Source organism: Canis lupus, chromosome 25 (genome assembly GCF_048164855.1).
Source record: "Canis lupus baileyi chromosome 25, mCanLup2.hap1, whole genome shotgun sequence".
In the NCBI taxonomy this organism is placed as follows: Eukaryota; Metazoa; Chordata; class Mammalia; order Carnivora; family Canidae; genus Canis; species Canis lupus.
The window spans coordinates 15,021,189-15,048,637 of record NC_132862.1 but is presented as its reverse complement, the minus strand read 5'-3'; the positions used below and the strand labels follow the sequence as shown (position 1 = coordinate 15,048,637).

At 36.2% G+C, this 27,449-nt stretch overlaps 1 protein-coding gene across 4 annotated transcripts in view; it reads right to left on the bottom strand.

Moving 5' to 3' along the window:
• Positions 1–27,449, bottom strand: part of CPNE8 (copine 8) — a 316,677-nt gene that overhangs the window by 78,971 nt on the left and 210,257 nt on the right. For 2 of the 4 annotated variants that reach the window (XM_072798388.1, XM_072798391.1), the window contains one exon: positions 22,844–24,583. The exons of the other annotated variants lie outside the window; for them this stretch is intronic. In XM_072798388.1, the coding sequence (XP_072654489.1) occupies positions 24,395–24,583 (189 nt within the window). In that variant the 3' untranslated portion in view covers positions 22,844–24,394. Of the gene's footprint in view, positions 1–22,843; positions 24,584–27,449 lie in introns of those variants that run through there. 4 annotated transcript variants of the gene reach the window in all.

The following is a 27,449-nucleotide window of genomic DNA, read 5'->3' as shown; positions in this document are numbered from 1 at the left end:
GAGCTTTTCCTCTTTAGTCAAGAACATGACAGGGATGTCTGTTGTCATGACTATTATTTAACATAGTACTGGAAATGCTAGCCTCAGCAATCAGACAACACAAAGCAATAAAAAGCATCCAAATTGGCAAGGAATAAGTCAAACTTTCACTCTTTGCAGATGACATGATACTCTATATAGAAAACCTGAAAGATTCTACCAAAAAACTGCTAGAACTAACTGATATACGATTTCAGTAAAGTAGCAGGATACAAAATCAATGTACAGAAATCTGTTGCACTCCTATATACCAATAATGAAGTCTCAAACTTTAAAGAAGTCTTTCATCTATTGATTCTATATCAAACTGTAGTATATTTAACCTGATGTTTTCTATATCAATATTATTTTATGTATTTTTCTTTCATTCCTTTTTTTTATTAAAGCATAGAGGACATACAATGTTGTATTAGTGTCAGGTGGATAATATAATGATTTGACAAGTCTATGCACTATACAGTGCTCAATAGGGTAAGTGTAGTTACCATCTGTCACCATAAAAAGTTACTATGATGTTATTGACCATATTTGTTATGTTGTATTTTTTTTATCCCCACAGATTTTTTTAATTAAAAAAGAAAAAGAGAAAATGTAATAGTGTAATCATACAAGATATTTTCCCATATTAAAATGCCAGTTCAATTAAGGAGTATTGGTACTGGTGTAAGGAAACACAGAGAGTGTGGATAAATAGGAATGGGATTAAAGATACTGTGTATGCAATTTAGCATGTAAATGTCAGTGGGAAAAGTTGAAGCCTTCAATACATGTTATTGGGACAAATAGCTGTCCAGTAAAGAAAGCTGGTTCCTTTTGTCATCTATTATATCAAAACAAATTTTACATGGATCAAATATTTGTGTTAAAAATAAAGTATTAGAGAAACCAAAGGCATAAAAGAAACTGAAGCTATAAAGTAAAGGAATAACAATTTTTTCTGCTCATATAGTTTTATAGCCAAATACCATAAAGAAAAAGATTCAAACTAGAAAAACTACTTCCAATATATGTAGACAAACTACAACTTTTCTGCATGTGTAAAGAACTCTTCAAATTACCAGTAACTGCACCTTTTCATGTCTAGACATTTTTTTATTATGTTATAGCATAGCCAAGAAAATCTAGTGCAAGCAAATAAAGTATGATTCAGCAGCAACCATGAACAATTTATTTCTATGTGTAGATGAGATGTCTTATATATTCATTAATGAAAGCAAGTTTCAGAAAAACAAATATAAAATAATCAAATATGTGTAGAAGGAGAGAATTTTGAAGATACTTGTAGAATAGATTTTGTGAAGTGATAGGAAAGAAACTGCATATAGTGGTTACTCCTGAGGAGTGACACTGAAGGAATTTAAACAGGAGAGAGAGACATATTTTTACTTTAACCTAGGTTGACTATTTTATTTTATTCAAATAAAAAGGAATTGGAAAACATAGAAGAGCAAATAAACATTGTCCTTTTGCTTTTGCCCAATGTTTTATGCTCAAATATTTTATTTAGATCTTCCCCTTGGTTGACCGTTCTCTTTGGCCTTGGAATTGCTTATAAATTGCATCAATAAAGCATGTTTTTGTAGATGCTAACCCTGACTTTTCAAATTTCATTTTTGCATTAATAACTACAGCCCGAGCAAACTAATCCAATAGCCTGAGATGAAGGTGACCACAGAGTGAGGCAATTAATTCTTGGCAAGAACAGATGAATTTACCCTGAGTGCTCAGTACAAGCTACCATTTGCCAAGCATATTACTACTGCCAAAGCTTCACATGGGCTGCAGATGACAGGCTTATTCAGGGATTTCTGTCCCCTTAGCCAAACCAATAGCTTCTTTGTAAGCACCCTCTTGGCTGACATTCAGAATTACAAAATGTTAGACCTGGAAGAAACCTTAAAAACAATTTAGTCCAGCCCATTCATCTGGTAAATTAGGAGTCCAAGACTCAGTGATAGTCTGGTCACTCAGCTAGGTGAAAACAGAGCTGAACTTAGCATTTCCTAATTCCTAGTCAAACACTATTAACAGTGAGTACAATGGTGTTAGAAATCCAGTAATTTTCAAAGATGTAGACAGATAACTATTTTGCCTCTTCCTTCTCCAGGTCTTTATTGACAATCTAACTAAATTGTTTGGACGAAGTTTTAATTTCACATGATGGTTCATAATAACTGCATAAGCCCTATTCTTTTTTGGCAAGGCTTCCTTTGAGGTGTTATGGTCAAGAGCAACGATTCTAGAATCACAGTATCTAATTTGAATCCTAGCATTGTGACTTACTAGCTGTATAATCTTGGGTGTGTTAGTCTCTTGGTATTTCAGTATCATCATACATAAAATGAGAAAAAAACAATAATACCTATTTCATAGGGTGCTTATGAGAATTAAGTAATGCATATAGAGATTTAAAAAGTGCCTGGTTCATGAACAATATTCAATAACTACTAGCTCTTCATACACACTAATACTATTATTATTACTAGTTTGTAGAATGTTTCCTGTTCTATTGTAAGTGTCTGATTCAAAATTTATCTGGATTATTGAAATAACATGGCAAATTTCTTCCTGACCACAATCTTCTTTCATTTCTTCTCATAATTCCCGCTGTTGTTAGCATTAACTTTATATAATGTTAAGTCTGGTAATGTTATTTCTCCCAAAAAAACCTTTCAGTGGCTCCCCATCACCTAGTTAAAAATCTAGACTGCCTGGCATGGCCTGCCAGGCCATTTGTTTTCCAAGAGAACTAACTGGTCACTGTAAAACCCCTATAAAATGGCCCCTCCCCACTTCATGCATAATAAAATTTTATAATTTTATAGAATGGTAGCTTTTTGTACTTGTCGTATCTTGCCTAGTAGCATCTTTTATAATGTGATTTAAAAGCATTAAGGTGATCCTGTGTAAAAATTTTAAAGAAAGTCACATTTCAGATTCATACGTTATAAAAAATTATGTGCCTTTTAATTTAATTCATTGTGTTTAAATTCAGTAGGTCTAGAGATGCTTCACAGTAATTCCAAAATGGTACTATATTTGTTTAGTTAAAATTTACATTTTATAACATTTTTCAACGGTGTAAGAAGCTAATGGTAGCACTTGAAAACTCTTAAATCTGGATCTAGTCATCTTTAGTCCAGAACTCCCTCCTTAATATCTGATATGTGATATGAATGGCCTACTGCACATGGAAGTAGCACAGATATTTCAAACTCGGCAATGAGATAATTGCTTTACTTCCTCCATCCCCTATCCTGCATCTTATCCCAAGCATCAATATACACCCAGTTCCCCCAGAGCAAAAGCATGGATGCTTTTCTTGTGCTTCCTTCTCACTCAACTCCAAAACTCAGTCACAAATTCCTTCTGGATCACTTTTAAAACTATTCCATCCTCTCTCCTTCAACAATCATTATTTTCATCATGCCTTCAGGCACTCATCATTTCTCATCCTGACAAATACAGTGATCTTGCCTTCAATCTCCCTGCCTCTAGACTCATCCCACTTGAGTCTTCTAAAGAAAGCTCATCTCCACAGCTACCAAAAGCAAACATCTAAAATATAAGCCTGATCCTTTGACTTTACTGCTCAAAATCCTTAGGAGTCCTCCAAAAGCTTTAAGATAAATTCAAATTCCTCAATCTTCAGATGTAAGGTCTTTCATGAATTTTCTCCCATCTACCTCCCTTAGATTTACTTGTTTCCTTAAATATATCCTTTGCTCCATGCATACATAAGGACTTATATTTCCCAGGATGCTGTGTTGTTTCATACCTCCTGGCCTTTGCACTCTGGATCTTTTTGTTGGAAATGCCTGCATCCTTCTCTCTGCATTACCTTCCTCATTTACTTAACTCTTTCCTACACATTTTTAGAAAGTAGCTTCATGTGTCCCTCCATCTCCAGGAAACCTGGACCCACGCAAAAGATGTTCTGCATTCTATTAATCCTCCTGCAAATACCCATTTATAAAATGTATCACACTTTTCTAAAATTATCATCCCTCTTCTTTCTATCTTCCTCAGAAATATAAGCTCCTTGAGAGTAGGGGCCTTATATAATTTATGTTAGTACTCTCTAATGTGTTCATGGTGTCTGACAGTCTGTAAGAAAATCCTGAGGTCAGTATAACAGTGGCAACAAAAGTCAGGGAGCAATTTCCAAAGGAAAGAGAAACATTAACATTCCTCCACATTAGGGAGGATCTGGACTTGATTCTTTTAAGGAAGTTAGGGGGTTTCCTTATATTGATATTTGTTTCCTTACATGGACACTCAAGAAATATATGTTGAGTGCATGCATTCATGCATGCATGCGTGCATGAATCAGTGATACCAGTTGGAGTTCTTTTTTTTTTTTTTAATTTTTATTTATTCATGATAGGCACACAGTGAGAGAGAGAGAGGCAGAGACACAGGCAGAGAGAGAAGCAGGCTCCATGCACCGGGAGCCTGACGTGGGATTCGATCCCGGATCTCCAGGATCGCGCCCTGGGCCAAAGGCAGGCGCTAAACCGCTGCGCCACCCAGGGATCCCACCAGTTGGAGTTCTATTGGAAAAGAACTTTGCATCTCTTCCAATGTACCAGCCCTTTCCAGGCTTTGCATTTTCAGATTCTATAAGAGGAAGGACATCTCAGAGGAAGGGTAATTCTACATCTATTGTAATGCAGACTATTATTTCATCCATTCATAGTATGTGGAATCAGGTGATTCTAATTGCCCATATGGGTACTTCAGAGACTGCTAAATTTTCAACAGTTTTCATAGACAATTGTGAGTGAAAGACACTAGATCCTATTGCAATGATGAGGAAAATAGCATTTGTTTAGCAATAAGATACTGTTTTGTTGAGAATCTGCTTGTTCCATGTCAATGCTTATCCCTCCCACACATAAAAATACTCAAACCTAGAAGTTTGAAGATTTTCTCATTCACCTGAGTTAAATGTGTCCTATTTTTATCTACCCAAGAGGCTTAGTAAGATAAGAGTGCTTTTATAGCTATTACCTAAGCCTTGCTTTAGTACAGAAAGTGGCCTATGGGAAGGAGAAAAAACTTACAACTGAGAATTGTATCATAGATTTTATGTGGTATTGGCACTGGTTTCAAAAGGTCTATTTCTTTTTATATACATAGACCTCCTTATATTCAGGGAAATGGTTGCACTGTAAACATTTTGGTGGACTGTATTCATTTAAAGAAAAAGTAATCTATATAGAATTTTTGTTACAATACAGAAATGATGTTCTGTAACGTGGACAAAAAAGTGTTAAGCCCCTCTAATGTTAAAAATCTATAGCTCCCAAATAAAAGATATTAAAGACATGTTTGGGTAAGTTACTTAAAATTTGCTCTCCCCCTCATCTCCCAAATTGTCTAATGTATTCCTTTGTTATTGAAAATCTAATTATACAAACAATAATGACTATATGCTACTGATATTTTGGGATGGGTGGAGTCAGGGACTCATTATAAACTTAATTAGTCATTCCCACTAAGAAGCAAGTTCTATGAGAGCGGGAGTATGCTATTTTGTGGTTGCTCACTGCTGGATTTCCTTTTTCTTGTGCAGCTTTAAGCAAATAGTAGGTTCTCCTTGTTTGTGTAGTGAATGAATGGCACCCTTTGGGATAAAAAGTATAGGAGTTAAGAGGGCATGGAACAACCCACCCAATAGAGTTAAACAGGTATTAATTCATTTTTTACCCCATCCAATAAGGGTAAATAGTTAATAGAGCAAATAGAATATACATAACATTATTTACACTAATATCTACACAGTTGCAGTTTTAGGTTGTCTTTTAAAATAGATTACACAGCCCAAATAGGCAAGATCAATTGAGCAAAATTTCATTAAGATATTTTTAGGGATATTCAGCAGAACTGTTTTGGAAATACATTTAATGAAAAACCAGAAGCAAGGAACACTTTTCAACAATAGTTTGTGAGAAAAAGTATTCATTTTCCAATGTACTATAGCCTCCAATTTAGTAGGTCTTTGCTAAATAACTACCATGCATGAAGCAGAGTCTGGGGTGAGGGGAAAACATCAAAAATTATCCTCTACCAGTCCCTTCAAGGGGGTTTTTGGTTCATGTTGTTGGATCACCTTCCTTCACTTAAATTGAAAATGTTTCTTATTTTTTTTTTCTTTCTATTAGGACTTTGGTATATTGAGATGATGCAGGACCTTCTGAGGTCATTCCAAAACTTTATACATTGTTGACTTCTGTGATCAGAACAGTATTTAGATAGATCATCGTTGGAAAACCTCCAAAGCAGACTGCATGATAAGTTTGAAAAGCCTGATAGCAAATTGAATTTTAAACTAAAAATATTTAAAGCAGAACTTTTTCATAAGTGATGGATATCAAATGTTAATGGAGGCTCTTGTTGATTTCTTCCTCCATAGTAATTTAGGAGTTAGTTCTCTAGATGTGCAGATTAAACTGTCATGTGGCTATAGAAGAGATAAATTTAATTGTTCTATTAGATTCAGGGCACTGTATAAAGTATGTCTCATTCTGACAAGTCATCCAACCTGTATGGATTCTGAACCTTGAATAGAATTGTTCTTTTTAAAAATTCCATAATAGCTTGCTGAGTACCTGAGTCAGGCCCTGCATTGGGCTCAGTACTTCAGTTAAAAGAAAAAAGAAAAAGAAAGAAAGAAAAAGAAAGAAAGAAAGAAAGAAAAAAAGAAAGAAAGAAAGAAAAGAAAGAAAAAAGAAAGAAAGAAAAAGAAAGAAAGAAAGAAAGAAAGAAAGAAAGAAAGAAAGAAAGAAAGAAAGAAAGAGAAAGAAAGTTGTTTATTACATTGCAATGTAGCAGGGTAGTTTGGGAGCATCTAACAGAGTGTGTAGGTCCAGGAAGATTTCCCAAAAGCAAATGATATCTGAAAAAAAATAGCCAGGCAAAGGAAGAAGAGATAAAGCTGTGTCACAATCAAAGAATTGAAGGGTTGAATGGTGTGTGTGTGTGTGTGTGTGTGTGTGTGCGTGCATACATATGTGTGTTTGAAAAGGAATTAGGGAAGAGAGGAAGGGTTTGAAAGGGGTCAAGCTGGACATATAAATTGAAATCTATAGACCATGATAATAACTGCAGACTTCCTCTAACAGCAAGTGAAGTCTTGATAGATTTAATGAAGGGGAGCAATGTCATCAGATTGGTAAAGAACCCAGGCTGCAGTGTGGATAAAGTCTTGCAACAATTGATAGGGAAGGAAGGCAAGCAAGTTAGGTGGCTGTCATACTCATTCAAGTCAAAGATTATGGTGGTTTCATATAAGATGGAAGCAGCAGAAAATGACAAAATTGGTGTATTTAAGAGCTATTTAAGATATAATACAGACAAGATGGATGGATGGAGGAGAAAAAGATTGAAAGTGATTTCTGGGTTTCTGGATTGAATATGAGTGTCACTGTTTACAGAGCTAGCTAGTAATTATTTTCTTGATTTTGGCAGTAGCAAGAACTGACAAAGTCATAGCTAGGTCTTATCCACAGGAAAAACACACACAAGCAGAGCAGTTTCAGAATATGCCCTTGCCTCTTTTATTAAATCATAATTCCTGGATAGACAGCAGTTCATAAGAGTGCTAGGTTGTGACAATCTGTATTTTGAAAAAAAAAATCAATCTGAAGTAAGAGATGTACAAAGAAGTGGGGATGACTAAGATAGTTAAAAATCAAAGAAGAACATGGAGCACCTGTGTGGCTCAGTTAAGTATTTGACTCCTGGTTTTGGCTTAGGTCATTATCTGAGGTCTGTGGGATTGAGTCCCACATGGGGCACCCTGCTCAGTGGGCTGTCTGCTTCTCTCTCCCTCTCCCTTTGCCCCTCCCCCCTGCTTTCATACTCTCTCTCTCTCTCTCTCTCTCTAAAATAAAAATAAATCTTTAAAAAAAAATCAAAGAAGAACAAAGAAAATTTTGGTGAGAATGCTTTTATAAATAGCTTCATTCAAACTAATTTCAAACTAGAAATGTCTCTGGGGAGTCCATTAAAAGAAATTTATATGCATCAGATACTGAAACACAGATAAAACTGACTTAATTTTGTATGTACTGATGCTTCAGCATACTCTGTCTCAGTACTTCAATAAATAATAAAATGAAGTATTGGATTGGCACATAACTATTTAACAGCTTCTAGTTCACTCGAAAATTCTACAGTTTGGATATTGGGTTTAAAACTAAGACAAAAGTTGTCTATAGCCTGATAAGAAAGGAGGACAGGGAAGAGGAAGGAGATTTGAGCTATTGTAATTGGGGAGAGAATGGCTAGAGCTATAAAAGCACATGCAAAATGCAGATTTAGTTGATGCCATTAGAATTATTTTCTAAGACTTTGGAATTATTGTCAAGATTTTGATCTCACAAAATGGCTGATAAACTGTATTCATTTGATTTATTGTGTCAAGTACAAATATTCCTCATTCATTCATTCATTCATTTATTTGACAAACATCCATTGAATACTCAATATGAACAAACATTGCTAGAATCTAGGGTTTAAAGATAGGTCATACTTGGCATCTTCTCTCAAGAAAACAGAAGTTTTCTTTGACGAGAACAGCCATTAACTTCACAATGACAGCACTATGTCATAAGTACTACAATCCAGAACGTACAGAAGAATGGCAGAAAAAGAAGTCTATATTTTAGAAATCATTAGATGAAGAAGGGGGGAATGGGAAGAATGAAAATTCTAAGTGAGAAAACTGTGGGCTCTTAAGCATGATGACTGTGGGAACTACAGAAAGTTCCAAATAACAGAAACAAAGGTTGTGTGGGGATACCGGTGGGCAATGAGCCTGGAGTAGCAGGACAGGAATCAGGCAAGTTATTAAGAGTTTTGTATGCCAGACAAAGGGGGTTTTGGATATTGTCCTGAAGGCTACAGGGAATTGTTGAAGGATTTTAAGCGGAGAAGTGACACAATCCAATTAGCATTATATTATGAAAGCTGGTGATCAGACATGAACTGGCAACAGCCAGTTTTGAGAAGTTGAAGAATTTTGCTTACAACGATCTACCAAATATAATAATATGTGGGGGTCACATTTAATGAATGATAAACCTTGACTAAAGCGAAGAGTATATAAAGCACTAGTAGACTCATTCTGGCGATGGAGCAGATCTCTACTCCAAAAAATAAAGAAGACTGCTAGCAATGTGAAGACAAAAAGTTAAAAAAAATATATATATATATATATGTCTCAAACAGTCTTTGGACTGTATCCTACAGGGTGTAATAAGTAGCTGAAGTGAATAGTTTGGAAACTACTATTAGACTTTAATCCCCAGCAAATGCCCTGTGGTCATATTCATTCTAGACACTGAGGAAAAAAAATTACTAAAAGTGTACTGATGTTTTACAGGGTCATTCCAATTTAATTGCCAGTGTGGAACACTTCCAGGCACGATTATTTTCTACTATGGCTGTTTTATAACAGAAATACCTTAAGTGGTGAGGTCTCAGTTTCATATCCTATTTAGCCAAGAGATAATGACTCTTTAGTAATCATGGAGGAACTTGTGTATTGAAATGATGCTAATCACCTTCATTATAGGTTATATGCTTATTCAAACAATGTTCTTTAGTAATTGCATGCATTTACTCAAGCAAGTGATAAAATTTAATATTTTATGGAAATATTCTCAAACAACTATAGCAGGAAAAGTTGGCTGACAGGGAATTAGAACAAAGAAGAAAATAAATGAAAAAACTATAAACCCCATATCTTCTCATTTTTCCTTTATTATTTTATTTTTCTTTATTTCACTGTTTCTTATTTAAAAATAAAGGGATACACTGAAGTTGTTTAAGAAACAAATGAAAAGTAATAAAGAATTACAAAGAACTGAAATTCTGTGAAGCTAAGATATCAATACAGGAAAAATAGTCACCAAGGATGTTCACTGTGGACCAAGCAACAATCTAACTCACTTATCTCAATATACTTGGGTTTTTTTTTTTTAAGATTTTATTTATTGATTTGAGAGAGAGTGAGCAGGAGCAGAGGGAATGGGAGAAGCCGACTCCCCGCTGAGCAAGGAATTCGATGTGGGGCTCCATCCCGGGACCCCGGGATCATGACCTGAGCTGAAGGCAGACACTTAACCAACTGAGTCACCCCCCAGGCCCCTCTCTTTCTAATTTTCTACCATGACAAACTGTTTCCTCCTCAGAGCCTTGTTGTTAGCTGTTTCCTCTTTTTTCTCCCAGATCTTACAGCTGATTCTTTACCATCAGATTTCAGTTGACCCCCTGACTACTCAATCTAAAATTAGCACTCAAATGTTTTCTATCATATCACTTAGTTTATTTTCTTCTTTGCGCCTGGTATACAATAATATCATATATTACATATATATAATATATACATTATAAGCATTGTCTTAGAAGAAGGATAACTTGAGGGATATAATAATGAAGCAACTTTATTTGGATTAGAATTTTAAGGTTATCTTATAAAAACTTATTGAAGAATTTCCTATGACAGCTTCAAGAGGTCATCCTTATTAAATAGACTCAGTAAGAGAAGATTTTTATCTTATTATTCCAGCTACTCTGTAGTTGAAAGATTATAATTTTTTTAAAAAAATTCCTCATATTTATATGAAATATGTTTTCTTGTAACTTTATCACTAAATCCACTTTGTTCCCTTTGGAGCTATATAAAATCAAGCTACATACCATATTTACACATTAGTTTTTTTCCAGTATTTGATGGGATGTAAGTTATTACAAATTCAATCTTTGAACAGGAATGAGAACACCATAGTGTTCTGAGGAGATGGTTGTTTTGAGAGTTTATTAAAATATCTAGGAAACAGTAACCAAAGTAATAACACTATCAGACAAAAAAGCAAACAAGAATTTACTGAAGTCACTACAATGGTAGGCTGGTCCTTCATTTTGCTGCCATGGAAATGGGGAAAAGGCAGCACAGATGCAAGCTCAAGAAGATGGGGTTGACTGGTCACTGGTAGACTAAGGTGTTCATCTTGTAGTTTATTTTAAGCAGAGGGTGAAGAAACATCAACCATTAAAAACAGCGTGAGGTTTTCAGTTATTTTTCTTTAATCTGTAACAATATTTTGTGCCCCCAAAATAGTACCTTTGTATTGGCTTGCCACTTTCCAATGGGATTAGAGGAATGGTTCCCATTATATAGCAGGGGAAAAGAAATAATTTGTGAGGCTATTTGCTATACTAATTATATCAAAAAGGGTTAGAACCATATGAAAATCTGGAAAAATTCATAGATAGTTGAAATATTAAAAATTTCCCTTCAAGTTAAATTTCATGCTCATCAAATCAACTATTTTTATAGTCTCAACCCACTGGTCATTCAATTTAGTTTAATGTGTATTATTTAAGTACTGAATATGCACCAGGCTCTGTGCTGGCTGTAAATAATCAACACAAAGATACAATCCCTGTCCCCAAGAATCTCACAGTTTGGCAAAGAAAATAGATCTGTAAATGAGAAAATATGGGTGTCAAAACTCCAGTGTTGAATAGGAGGAGTACTGAGCACTGGACATTCCAGTGTTGGATAGGAGGAATACTGAGCACTGGACACTGGACATAGAGAAGTCTATGAAGAACAAATGAACAAATTTTCTAGAAATTCTATAATTTTTTCATACACGTTTCAGGTACTAAATGAAAATTAATAGACAAACCAAGAAATAGGACAAGAGACTAAACAAAAATATAAATAGATCCACCAGCATGCCAGATATTGGCTATCAGAACACAAACTTTAAAATAACTGTAGTGAAGGGGTACCTGGGTGGCACAGTTGGTTAAGTGTCTGACTCTTGTTTTCAGCTCTGGTCATGATCTCAGGGTTGTGAGATAGAGCCTGCATTGGGCTCTGTGCTCAGGGCAGAGTCTGCTTAAGGTTCTCTCTGTTACTCTCCCTCTGCCCCTACCCCCATGCTCAATGTCTCTAAAATGAATAAATACACCTTTAAAAAATAAAATGGAATAACTGTGGTTAATATGCTGAAAAAGTAGAAAAGATGATGGCAATTTTCACTAAAGAACTGAAATGTATAAAATTAATCAAGTGGAAATAGGGAACACAATAATTGAAACTGAGAATTTAATAGATGAGTTTAACAGGAGATTGGACTCGAGAAGATTAATCAAATAGAAAATAAATTAATGGAAAATATCCAGCTGAAGCACATAGAGAAAGACAGATGGGATATAGTTTGAAAGTGTATAATAATTTATAGGGCCTGAAACCGAAATTCTAGAAGGGAAGAACAAAAGAATAATTCAGAAGCAATATTTAAAAGGATAATCACTGATAATTTTTCAAAATTATAAAAAAATATCAATTCACAATTTCAAGAAGCTCTAATAAAAACAAAAACAAGGAAAAGAATGTCATAGTAAAATTGCTGAATACCAAAAGCAACAAATACCTTTTTCTAGGGAAATGCACATTACCCTTAAGGATAAACTGTGGGTCCTATGGGTTCATTTCTTAACAATGGACAGGAGAAGATAAGGGAATTATAACTTTAAGGTGTAAAACAAAAAAGTAAATGTCAGCCTAAAACTCTTGCACAGAGAAAATATCTTTCAAAAGTGAACACAGGACAATCTATTCTTCCAAGAAAAAAATTGAGAGAATTTGTCATCCGTAGACTCCTAAACAAAGAGAAAATAAAGAGAATTTTTAAGGCAAAGGGAAAATTATCTCAGATGGAAATCTTGAAATGCAAGAAGTAATGAAGAAAAATGGAAAAAAATATGTGGGTAAGTATAAATTAACAAACTTAGTCATGGTATCTTAAAAAGTTTAACATATATGTAGAATTAAGATACGCTTCAACAAAATTAAAAAATTTCAGAGTTAAAGAGTTTATAATTCTGGCATTCTGGGATATGGTATAAGTATTATTTTCCCTAGAATTTAATAAGTCAGGACATACTATATAATCTCTAGTAACACTGAAAGAATAGTAAAAGAATATGTAACCAAGAGGCTAATAGATTGGTATTCTTATTATGAAATAAACTCTTGGTTAATAAAAAACAAGAAGAAAAAAAGAAACATAATAGTAAGATGCCCGATATTTACCTAAATGTATCGACAATTACATCAACTGCTAATGGACAAAATACTCATATTTGATTATCAGAATGAATGTACCAAAGTTTGCCAGATTTAGCAAGTGAATATACAGGATACCCACTGAAATTTGAATTTCAGATAAACAATGAAAAATGCGTTAGTATAAGTATGTACCATACACTATTTAGAATACACCTACACTGAAACAGTATTCATTGTTTATCTTAAATTTATTTTTTTAAAGATTTTATTTATTTATTCATGATAGACACACAGAGAGAGGCAGAGACACAGGCAGAGGGAGAAGCAGGCTTCATGCAGGGAGCCCGACGTGGGACTCGATCCTGGGACTCCAGGATCACGGCCTGGGCCGAAGGCAGGCGCTAAACTGCTGAGCCCCAGGCTGCCCAGTTTAGCTTAAATTTAAATTTAACTGAATATGATGTATATATCTAGAAACACTAGCTATACTGTTAGCACTAACAGAGTCTTCAGTCCTGTGCTGAAGAATGTGACTTCTGGCAAAAGGACTTCCCAATATGCAGCCTCAGAATTAGACAGATTTAGCCATCTGTGAGCACTACCCCAGGGAAACCTACCCACTGAAAATTCAAAGCCTCTTCATGGAGACACAGAAATATATACTCAAGTTAATGCTGCTACCAAAAAAGAAATCTTAAACACAAGAATAAAAAAGATTGAAGGTAATATGTTGCAAAATAAAAACAAAAAACACAAAGCATACACCGGAAGAGTACTAAGCAAAAGCAGCTTAGTTATACTAATTTCAACCCATGTAGACTTAAAGGCAAGGAGCATTTCTAGGTATATACCCAATAGAAATAGAGGCACATTTGTATCAAAAGCCATGTATGATTGTAATCATAAAGCTTTTTTCATATTATTCTAAAACTTAAAATAACCTCAAACCCCATTAATAAAGAAATCCAAAATGTGGTATATTAACACAATGGAATACTATAGAAGATTGAAAAAAATTGCCATGCACAAGTACAAGTACTTGTAAATAAATAAATCTCATGAAGGGGTTATTGGATGAAATAAATTAGACAAAAGAATGTAAATTGTATTATTCCAATTATATAAAATTTGGAGGAAAAAAAGATAAAAATAACCTAATATGATAAAAGTCAAGATAGTGGTTACTTTGAGGAGGAATTTGTGTCTTTAATGGGGCCCAGGGAGGGCTGCTGGTAATACTATATTTTTAATCTACGTGGTGGTTACATAGATGTGTTCATCTTGGGAAATCTCATTAAGCAATGTGCTTAGAATTTTTGCATTTCTTATCGCATACTACACTTTAATGAAATAGTGACCTTAAATAAACATGGTACTTGATGTGCTATTAAATAACATGTATAACTGCAGTGTAGTGAAATAATATAAAGGAAGGAAAGCTGAACTCATGTAGAAATACCTAAGCAGGGCTTTGGGAGACAAGCACGTGTGAGGATGAGAAAGTGCGCCTGGAAAAGCAGGGAATATGCAGTGGAATGGTGTGTTTGGAGAACTGCAGGCACGTGAATGCGAGCCGCCTTTCCTGCGCCAACGAGAAGCAGCAGGATTTGAAGCTGCAAATATAGGTAATGCCTGCTTCAAGGTTGAATCTCGAGGGCCCAGTGCTTCATATGCCTCTGATGACCCCACTCATTCTCCTAGCCTCACTTCTAATTTTAGCCCTAGTTGGCTTGATGCAGGCTTCACCCCACGTCGTGCAGATGATGTCTGACCTTAACCCTGTACTGCATGTTTTTGACTTTTCACCCTGGAAAGGCTCCCGTGCCATAGATGCCAGAGTACACATTTCTCAAGCACGTGTGAGCAGCCCAGAAGTGCAGGCTGCTCCATCCAGCAGGAGACAGAGACTTACAGATCAATGGTTCTCCTGGTCAGTCCTAAGGTGGGTGATTTCTGAGTTTTCTGTATGATGCTTAGGAGTTTGGAGGCAGGAAGGAGCCCTGCTGCCTTCAGTGACTTTGATAACACCCTTATATTGGATTTCCTCTTTCTGTCCTTTTCCCAAATCTCTCAGTCCCACTCCAGGAGATTAGCTCCCTAATAAGCTGCATGCACCCCAAGACTTTGGCTGGGTTTCTGCCTTAGGAGAAAACACAAACTAAGGATTGTGGATTCTATCCTGCAGGGTAGGGGGAACCCCAGTCAAGGGTGGCTGTGCAGAGCCATGAAGGAGATTGAGGAACAGTGCTGGTCAGGAACTCCCCGGGAGACTGTTGGGGTCTTTGAGAGACTGGATAAATCACCCCCTTCTTCTTTGAAGCAGTGAGAAATAGGACAAAAAAGTAAAGTGAATGGGAGGTAAAGATTACCTTTATCTTTGACAGAGATCATATCGGAGAATGTGACTCACATCTTTAGGCAGATGGGCTTCCTGTTACAGAACCTCAGATTTAGATTGACCCCCTACAGGGTTAGGGCAGTAAGACCTCCCCACTGCAAAATAGCCTGCCCCTAGAGATGCGGAGCAGACTATCTATATACATACAGGCTGGTGAAAAAGAGGCATTGATTCCCAGTAATCTAGGGAATGCAGAACAGCATCGGTGAAAAGCAGCATTTGAGCTGAATCTCTGTGGGCGAAAAGAGTTTTGACAGGTGTAGACAGATAGCATATGAGATAGTGCTGTGCAAGTGATTAAATGCTAAACCAAATTCATTACCATGGTTTAGGAAATAGTTATAGGACATAGATGATCTAACGGGGGATGCAGGTAGGATTTTGAGTATTTATTCATTTCTTCTTAGAAAGTTAAGTAGAATTCAATCTTAGATTGAATGGTGGGTGAAATTCTGAGCTAAGATGCCAATATGGAATAACTATAGTCCTCCACATTCCTTCCCCACAGCCAAATTCTTATTCATTAAACACTTTTCCCTTGTTGCTAAGCAGAGGATGCAAGAATACATTACAAATCATAAATATTAGCACAGTAGGATTTGCAAGTCAACCTGTCCTATTATGAATGCAGCTGCAAAGTTCTAACCTTCTGTGTTCTTGTCCACATTTTGTACAGGCTGGGAATACTTCCCCCAGGATAGATAATCAGCCCCAGGAAAGGCAGTAAGTGCTTGTAAAGCAAAGTCATTTTTTTTCTATAATAAACACCCTCGTTTAGGGCCCTCACATTTACTGTTGCCTACGCATAAATGCAGGTACATGCATGAATGAAGGTATATGTTCACCACCACCCCACACACAAGCATGCATAATCCACTTGGAAATATGCAAAGCATAGATAATATGTGAAAGTGAGGCTACAGTATGGTTTCCCAACATATAAAATATAAATTCTTGCCATTTTCATTTTAAAGGTAAGTTGCAGGCTTAAAAGCCTTTTGTTTTGTTTTGGCTTATTTAGCATGCCTGGTCAGAGCAGAAATTATATAGGATCTGGCATTTTATGAATACTTTCTCCCTAGACTATCCAGAGTCAGGACCTGTGGCTATCAGATTGTGTCAAAGCTTCATTTATCTCTTCCCTCCTGCTGCCTGCCTGCCTTTTGACCATTTCCCTGCTAATTAAGCCTGAGAGCAGGTGGAGAGAGAGAAGCTGTTAATCTCTATTTATTCCCTTTCACAGTTCAGATTTAGAGGAAAGGATAAATAAATATGGGAAAAGTGAGGTTGGATGCTGTTTTAAGATTTTTGCTGATTTCTCTCTGTCTGGATATACTGTGATTCAGTTTTATCTTAAAACACCAAGTTACTAATGTAACATTATTAGCGATCATTCATTTGACTGAATTCCCTTCACTAATTCAATTGATGTCCTACTAAGAGTTAGGCCCTGTGTTATGTGTGAGAGAAGAGTGAACAAGACTGCCCTGCTTTCTGCTATCATGGAGCTCACAGACAAACCTGAAATACAGACAAACAAGTAACTGAAAATGTGATCAATGACAGGAGGGTGAAAGCAGGGACACAGGCATGAGGGCACATGCACATAAGATGAAAGGCATTGACAGAGCAAGGGGACTTGGGCTTTTTCTCTCATCTTTCCTATATACTCCAGATTCTCAGACAAAGGGAATGGTGAAAATAAGACTGACTTAGATTAATAGCTAAGCTAATAACCTGCCACTTTAAATAGGAAGCTGAGTTTTCTTTCTTTCTGGTCAATCTCTCAGAAGGTCCCTTGGTAGCTTATTATATATCAGGTTCATTCAATAAAATCCTCCCATCAGGTTCTTAAAGGGTCAAGTTTCAGAGTGTGCTCCAATTGAAATCATTTCTGTCATTGATGGAACCACAGGATAGTGCTTTACGGACCCTTGCAAATTACATTACATTACATTAACGATAAAAATTAAAATTGGATATTTAAGTGATATTTTAAATAAATCAAATAGCTGAGATAAACTCAGATCTTTTGGCTCTAATATATGGTGTCATAATGAGTCATACTCTTTCTGGTGAAGCTTCTAGTAATTTTATAACAAGCCTATAGAAGAGGCCAAGCACATATATAATTTTTTTGGATTTAGATTCCAAATCATGGATTTAAAACTACCATGCATCCTCAGAAAATAAATGGAAAATTAAAACTACCTTCTTAGACTGCCATCTGATGACCTAATTTGAAAAAAGTATCATAGATTGTTGTTGTTGTTGTTGTTAGGTCCATATAATTTTAGGGACTCAAAAGTTTGTTCTTGATGAACCCAAAGGGGTTTCTAGTAATTGCTACTTGATTTCTCAGGGTTCCTGCATTTTCTTTTAAGTCTTATGATGCAGAATGAGTGCATTGCAAATTGCCCATCTCTTAATTATAGGATATCCCTTTTGTTATTTTTTGAAAGTTAAACAGTAAAATTTTGTTATTTTTAGGTATATTAGATTTAAATATATTTCTCAAAGATTTGATCCATGCCTTATTTAGTGTTTCTTGTCAGAATTATCTTGTGGATATTGTAGGAGTTATCAAACTGGTTGTTCACTGTCAAAAATACTAAGCCAGTCTTTAAAAAAAAATTCTAGGGGATCCCTGGGTGGCTCAGTGGTTTGGGGCCTGCCTTTGGCCCAGGGCGCGATCCTGGGGTCTCAGGATTGAGTCCCGCGTCGGGCTCCCAGCATGGATCCTGCTTCTCCCTCCTCCTGTGTCTCTGCCTCTCTCTCTCTCTGTCTATCATGAATAAATGAATAAATCTTTAAAAAAAATTTCTATTAACTTCTTTTGTAAGGTGAGGACAATCTCTGAAAGAGGAGCTTTTTTAAAAAAAAAATTTACTTGTTTATTCATGGGAGACAGAAGAGAGAGAGGTAGAGACACAGGGAGAGGGAGAAGCAGGCTCCCTCCAGGGATCCCGATGTAGGACTCAATCCCAGGACCCTGGGATCATAACCTGAGCCAAAGGCAGACACTCAACCACTGAGCTACCCAGGTGCCCCTGAGGAGCTATTTTTAAGCAGGCCCTGAGCATATTCTTTCCTTCATCCTTCCTCCTAATTTGTAAGGTCAATGATATCCACCTCTTTGACTAATAGGAAAGCCTATCTGTATGAAATCAGCTTATCTAAATATATTAGGAATGTCCAGCAGTCCTGTTTCATGGAAATTAAATGAATGAATAAGTTTATGATGTGAAAATCTCAAGGTCATGGCCATTGCTGCTTTAAAACTAAAGGAGCAAATCTTGAGAACAGTTTGCTTTTGCTCTTTCCATGGTAAGAGCTCAGTGGTCATCTTTCTCTTAGATGCACCTTAAGAGCATCTCCAAGGTCCAGGCAATAAGAACAATGGGAGATGATGGGGCCAGGGGTGGTTTGTTGAAATATTAAATAAGTAACAACTCTGCCTTATGAGGTTTAAAGATGGTTACTCTAAAACTGTTCAGAAGTCTGTTAGGAATCAGAACTAGTCTGCCATCAAGGAATAATCTTAGTACAATCACTATGTTTGGAGACATCTGTGTATTATGTTAGTATATTGTGTTTATTACAAGTAAATATTTCCATACAGTTAAAATAGTGGTTGGGGTCACATTAACTTTTAAAAAAAATGATTTTATTATGGGTCATTTATCTATTGGGCAAATATTACTATTTGGTGGCTTCTTACTCTGGTCGTGAAGCTTGAAATCTGAGCTGTGAATGTTGCAAACATAATCATTGGTGTGAAGGAGTGATAAACATAGCTTAGGCTTGTGTTTGTGGGTTCTCTCGTTTCCCCCTTCACATCTTCAAGGAAACCCTTTCAGCAATTGTATGCTCATGATATACCAAAGCGTCTTTCATCAAAATCATGTGGAATCTGATGAAGGCTTTAGAAAACAAATCATGGTGCACTTAGGTCAGTACATTTATAAAATGCATTTATTAATTCTCAAAACCTCCTTGTCTTTCATCTCAATACCTTCCTATATTTGGGGGAATAAAAGGCTTTCCTAGTGTTCAATGACTTTCAGGGATCATCAGAGCAAACAGAAGAATATTTGGTGGGAAGTTGGGGTGAGGAACACAGCAATGGTGAGGAGGAGGGGGAGCATCTAGAATTGTTTATTCTAAGAGAAAAAAACAAGTGTTGAATTCCTTTGATTTTATTATGCTTTGAAGCCTTTTGAGTCCTATAGTAATACATAGATTAAGGAACCCACTCTTTCTGGGTGTAGTGGAATGTTTATGAACAAGATGATTGACAAGGCAAGAAAGGTTTCTCAGAAATTCTGTAATTCAATGTAAAACGAGGTACATGATTAATGTAAACTTGAGATTCTCATAAGGACACTCATAACTTATTTGAGAAATAATCTCTATAATGCAGAGCATTTCTGTCAAGATACACATATTTTTTTAACAAAAAAAAGTATTTGTAAGATATCCTGAGGTTAGCCAATAAGGATGCTGGAGCCTGAGAGTCCCGGTTATCCCAAGCTGTATACCCCACAGCTCATCAGCAAGGTATACACCTGTAGCCCATCTGCATGGCATATACCTGAAAGCTATTTGTGACTCACTGATAGGAAAGCTCTGCACAGTATTAGCTTTTTACAAGTAGATTTCCATCCTTTTGATCTTTATTAAATGATACCACATGCACTCAAAGGAAATCAATTTGATCCTCAGCTCTGTTTCTTTATTGGGAAGTGTATCTGATTTGTGCTAATGATAGAAATTAGTCTTCAAGTGAGTTTTTATTGAGTATCTTGCCATTTTGTGTCAATTACAGATCTGAGCAACACAAAGATATAAAATAGTTGAAATAAACACAAGTTGAAAGGAAAAAGCATGCTCTTCAGTAAAATCTTTGGCAGTGGCTGGTCCTCTAAGAAACAACCACATCAATCTCATCTTTTTTTTTAAGATTTATTTTTATTTATTTATTTATGATAGACATAGAGGCAGAGACACAGGCAGAGGGAGAGGGAGAAGCAGGCTCCATGCAGGGAGCCTGATGTGGGACTCGATCCTGGGACTCCAGGATCGTGCCCTGGGCCAAAGGCAGGCGCGAAACCACTGAGCCACCCAGGGATCCCCGCATCAGTCTCATCTTGTGAGAGAAATGTCTTTATATCCTAAGCAGGTGATAAACTACCATAATAACAATAAAAGGTACATGAGCCTACTTAATTATCTTCACTAAATCTGAACAACAGAACAGCCTGTCTTCCAACCCTGTTCCACTGCCACTCTCTCCCTCACACATACCACCATTCAAAGTCATACCCACCTCTTCTTTTAGCCCCATATTACATGCTGGAGGAGAGGATTTTAAAAGTAGTGATCGAGCCATCTGATATCCTCTAATTGCAACAGTTTCACAACCTTGTTACTCAATACAGTAAACTGGGAAGCTTTTAGAATTTACCTTTATCCAGGTACCATTAAATCATATTCTCTGGTGCTGGGGAGATATCAAGATGCCCCAAAGTAAAATAGTTTATAAATAATGAGGCTATGGATATGCTAACATGCAGTGCATGTTTGAGTTCACAGAAGTTACTGATCACTGTTAGCTGAAGTTTTTAAGAAAAAAAAAAAAAACATGATTAAGAAGATTAGGGCTTGGAAAAAAAAAAAAAAAAGAAGACCAGGCTTGGGCTAGAAGATGCAAAGGGTATTTTAGGTGGAGGCCTACGGAGAGAGCCTGGTGGAAGGAAAGAGTAGGAACTATCTATGCCTGAGACCTCAGAAGAACTCAGATTGTTTGGAAAAAGTGAGGAGACGAGCCTGGATAATTTTAATATTTATTTGGGAAGCAATGGGAATATATAACTGGGTGAGACCAGTGACAGAGATGCTTGAGTAGACATCCAATGGCTCATCCTGGAATTAAAATGATTCTCATCAGAGAGGAAAGGAACAAGATTAGAGAGGATAACACCCAGGACCAACATCCTTTGGTCACAGTCTGCTTTCTGTAGTGAGGTTAATGACTTAGAGCTATCACTCTTTTCCCAACACATACCTTTCTGGTCTATTACCTAATGTTCCATATCCCTCACACCTAGTTTGTATGTGCAACCATTGATGTGCATTTGCATTTATGGATCTTATTCCTGGGATTTCTCATTACAAAGCCCCTAATGGCAGTTCAGGAGATTTTTTTAAAAAGATTTTTATTTATTTATTCATGAGAGACACAGAGAAAGAGGCAGAGACATAGGCAGAGGCTATAGGCATAGGCTCCTCGCAGGGAACCCAACGAGGGACTCGATCCCGGGACTCCAGGATCACGCCTTGAGCCGAAGACAGACGCTAAACCACTGAGCTGCCCAGGGATCCCTCAGAAGATTTAAGTAGTTATTTTTGCAGTAGTAACCAGCTCTGCTTTGGTTACATGGACTTGGATAAATCACTCAAACCCTTCAGATTTGGTTTCTTTACACAGAGATAAGGTAAGACTGGGTATTTTAAAACATAAAATATAGAACTAACATCAGGGCCCCTAGATGGATCAGTCCGTTAAGTGTCTGACTCTTTTTTTTTTTTTTAAGATTTTATTCATTTATTCATGAGAGACACACAGAGGCAGAGACAAAGGCAGAGGGAGAAGCAGACTCCATGAAGGGAGCCCGATGAGGGACTTGATCTCAGGACCCTGGGATCATGACCTTAGCCAAAGGCAGAGGCTTAACCACTGAGCCACCCAGGTGTCCCCCCTCCCTTTTTAAAAAGATTTTATTTATAAGTGTCTGGCTCTTGATTTGGGCTCAGGTCATGATCTCAGGGTTGTGAGATCGAGCCCCGTGTTGTGGTACATGCTCAGCAGTCAGCTTGAGATTCTTTCCCTCTTCCTCTGCTTCCTCCTGCTCACACGCTCTTAGATAGATGATAGATAGATAGATAGATAGATAGATCGATCAATCTCCCATCACAAGCAATTTGGTGACCACTCTCTGCCATACAAAGGGCAAGGCTTTTAACTAAAGATTGTTTCTTAGCCATCTGCCCCCACTAAGTTTGAGCACACTATTACTTAGATAAGAAAGCATCCTTCACTTTCTCTGATTAGTTCAAAGTAAAATAACTGTTTGCCAAGAAGGAAAGCATACTAACCTTATTCATCTTTGTTTCTTTGGACCAAACAATGAAGGCAAATTAAAAAAAATTGGTAGGTTAATAAACGATACCAGTAAAAATATTTATGAGCAGTAAGGGAAATCATCACATGCCACATCACTCACACATAAAATTTCCAGAACAAATAGTTATCCCTTTAAAGATTTTAATACATACTTAAAAATGGACAATTCATTATTACATAATTATATAATTGATAATGTTAGATATGTGGGTGTATATAGTTTTCTTTTCAATAAAATAGTTTCATGCTTATAAAAGTCACCCTAAGTCAACTTGGGACAGAGAGAACAACATACAGTAGAAATAAACCAAGTAATAAATAGGGTATAAGTAAGGAAAAATATTATAAAGCAGTTACATTGTTGACACAAAAGAAAAAAAATACACTTTTCTATTATTTGAAGGCAATTCACAATCATTTCCAGGAATTTTGTGAGAATTTAAGGCCATTTGTTCTAAAGAAATGCTTTAATTTAGACACAACATCACAAAACTGTTATTCTTGTAAAAACTGTACATGCAAAAACTCTTTACAATTAATTGTGGACAGGCAGTTCAGTATGTAGGAGTAGGTTATTTCACAAATGTGTTGTGCACTAAGTCACATGGTTGTGTATATTTAACTGGGAATTTCACAAAAAAACTTCCAGCCTGTGCACCCTGCAGGGCAACATGAAAAGGTGATAACAAGGAATCCAAATCAGGAGAGCCAGTATCCCTTTGAATTAAAATATCTAGACAAGGTATAATGGAATAAAAAGTTTAAAACTTCTGCTACATGGTTCACAGTTAAATATTCTGGGTTTTAGTCTTTCTAAATAGCATTATAATATAAAGATGCTACTTTGTACACAAAGTATTTTCTGTGCATTTTACAGTTCACGATGTTTGACTTTTTATTATTTCTACTGAGAATTACAGAACATAAACTGACTGCAGTCTAAATTTAGAACCCAAACTCCATGAAAAATGCATGTTCTTACAGGATACACATCTGCTAAGCTTAAACTCCCTAACTTGGCAAACAACGCAGAGGAACTCATTACTCAGCAGATGCGGCTTCATAAGACAATTCACTTACTGAGAAATATGAAAGCATCTCTTCCTTCCCTTATTTGCAATTGCATTTGTCCAGACAGTCATTCAAAGAGATATTGCTCTTGTGATTATAGCTATTGCAATTTAGAAGACAAAGGATTCAATTTTCAAAACTCTTATTCTTAAGAACAGTTATAAAAGTATTGAAATTTAAAAAGTTGTAACATGTAAACATTGATACAGAGAGACTGCTTTCCTATACACACAGCAGTCGAGGACAATATTTGAGTTAAAAACATATTGTGCTTTTTCCCAACAATACATTGGAAATTAGCTGTTTCTGTCCAAAAAAAAAAAAAAAAAAAAAGAGAGAGAGAGAGAGAAAGATTCAGAGAAGACATCCATATTTTGCTTCAAGCATTTAAACAATTTTTCTGTTGCTCATGCAACAACTATATTTACAGTTTTGGTTTAGAAAGAGAATTAATTTTGGATCCGAGAAAGCATATTAACCAGTACTGCTGAAACCAAACTGAGAAAAGGATCTCATTCCCTGGTTCCTTACAGAGCACCAGGAGCAAAGCGTTGACTCAGCAGTTCTAAATGAAGTGTACTTAACTGAGCAATTCAGAGCACAGTCATATCTGAGTCTGTAACACATGTGTAGGTGGGGTGTATGGTGGGGGCGCAGGTGATGGCTTGATCCCACGGGCCCTCATGTAGGAGAGAAACTGCTCAGGGATCTCAGCGAGGACATCTTTAGCCAATCTAGCCATGCTCAGGATGTGGTTTCCGCTTCTGTCAATATAATCTCTGAATGGCACAAACTAAAATAGAGGTGAAATCACAATTCATTAATGAGTGAAAGAAAAGTGATTTCAGAGACTTTAGCACGCTATTTAATAGACACAAAAATCGAAACATGTACACATTTAACTGAGATTCAGAGAAGCCTGGAGGAATGGTTAGATGGATAGTAATTACTATGCATTTTCAAGAGATTTTTTTAAAAAAATATTTTATTTATTTATTCAAGAGAGAAACACAGAGATAGGCAGAGAGAGGCAGAGGGAGAAGCAGGCGCCTCAAGGGGACCCTGATGGAGGACTCGATTTCAAGACCCTGGGATCACGCGCTGAGCAGATGTTCAACTACTGAGCCACCCAGGTGTCACAACGAGATTTGATTCATTGCCAACAGCTAGCTACTACAATGACCAAACGTTTCTAATGTATATCCTTTATCTAAAAAGAGATGTTAAAAAATAAATAAAATAAAATAAAATATAAAGATGTTATTGGGGATGCCTGGGTGGCTCAGCGGTTGAACAATCTGTCTTTGGCTCAGGGTATGATCCCGGGGTTCCAGGATTGCGTCCCGCATCGGGCTCCCTATGAGGAGCCTGCTTCTCCCTCTACCTGTGTCTCTGCCTCTCTCTCTCTCTCTCTCTCTCTCTCTGTCTCTCGTGAACAAATAAATAAAATAAATAAAATCTTTTAAAAAAAGAAGAGATGTAATTGTTTTCTCTGTTTTTTCCTACCAATAACTCATGTCTCCTGGTTCCGACAGGGCCATCATGCTGCTACATGTGTTCTGTAGTTCTGAGTTCTATACCTCACCTGACAGCCAGTGGGATAGAGTATTTACCTCTTCAGGGCTCAGTTTCCTGCAAATGGAGTTAGTACATGCCTAATTCAACTTACAGTGTAGAAACAGTATCCAGGGGAGGGTAAAAAAAGAAAGTGTATATTGTTAAAGAATCCTAAAACACATGTGCAGTATTTTTCATTATTACTAAAATGTCAAGTCACATGTCCCAGATGAGGCTTTTGAAAAATCTATTATTTGGAATGGAAAATGAAAAGAATTCAGCATGAGAGTTGGTATACTTGTTATTGAAATATCATCATTCTCGTTTTTATATCATATAAAAATAACTGCCCTATCTTTACTTAAGCAATTATGTGAGGGCCACTATCAGCTCAACATTAAATACTCTGGCAATAAATTGCTTGATTCTATCTTCATTTACAATGGTTACTTAAGTTAATAAATATGTGCTGCTTGAGGGCATTAGTTCAACTTCCCTTCAGAGACATGATGATTCTTGAAGCAACTTGGAAATGTTTGGAACCATTAATGTTGTGAAACCAGTAATTTTAGGTCTTAGAGAAAAAGGCACAGTGAACACATTTGAGAATGTTGAATAATATCTGAGTGTAATATTTAACAGTTGAACTAAATCGTTTTTTTCTCCTCTAGACAAAGCACGCTCCAATCTCGTACTATACCATAGCTATGTTAAATTTATTTTGAAAAAATTGTATTTGATTTAAGTAGCTACTCAAGATGTGCTTTCAGAAAAAAAAAAAAAAACTATTATGGGTAAGCAGGCTTTAAAATGGTCAGGTTGTTACAGATAAACCAAATTAAAATTTTGAGAAATCAAATAATAGCAAGTATAATACCTTTTATGCAGTGAACACAGTCTCTTTTAAGGTAGAGTACAAAATTACTCTTTTCTTTTTAAATAAGACATACGGTAGGCAGAAGCAACCTATGTGACTATAATTTTACCTTGTCTTGCTAAACCAGGAGGAAAACTCAACCCAGCTTTTAGAAAAGTGTAGTTGAAAGGTGACAAAGCTTTCTCTTTCACCTGAAGAGAGCTAAGTGAGGGTAAGAGAAACTAACAGAGCGAATATAATCTTCAACTGAGAAGAGAACTGAAGGGGATGTGAGCTTGTGTGAAGTCAAATTATCTAACTTTGGACAAGACTTGACATTTTTAACAAAAAATCAAAGAGGTGCAAAAAAAGGTTAGAGTTTTTTTTTTTTCTCTGAAACTATAATTAGAAAAGTGAGAAAATAGGAATCAACAAGATTGAGGATTAATGAGAAAAAGATATCTAATTGCTATAGCTTACTTCATTCTTCTTGTAAAAGGCATCGATTTAAAAAATAAGTATTTAGTAGGCTTAGTATATAGTAATTATCCCTTAAACTTTCTTTTTAAGAGTTCAGTTTTTCAGAAATCAGTAGCTATTACATACATTGGAGGGAAAGGATGGTACCTCCAGCAAACAGTTGATCTGACCGGTTTATAGGTTTACTCTAACTTTGCTCTTTTATTTTTTTAAAAGATTTTATTTATTTGACAGAGTGCAAGTGAACACAAGCAGGTGCGGAGCAGAGGAATAAGGAGAAACAGACTCCCTGCTGAGCAGGAAGCCTGACCTGGGGCTTGATCCCAGGATCCTGAATCACAACCCTAGCCAAAAGCAGATGCTTAACCAACTGAGCCACCGATGCGCCCCTCAATTTTGCTCTTATATTTTTCTTTGACTCTTTAGCTTTACTTACACACTATGGACATTAAACTCATTTATCTTTTTACCCTCTATTCTCCCAAGCCCTGGAATTACACTGCCCAGGTTCAGGGCCTGGTTCTCCGACTTATTAGCTGTGCTATCTTAGACAAATGGTTTTCCACTTTTTGCCTCCATTTCCTCTTCTAAAAATGAGGACAATAAGAATAATACTTCATCAGGTTGCTACATTAAATAAATTAACATGTAAAGTGCTCAAAACAGTGTTCAACTCATAATATATACTATATGTGATAGTTGTAATCATCACTATTACTATTCATCAACCTATACATGTATATATTCAATATAAATATGAAACTAT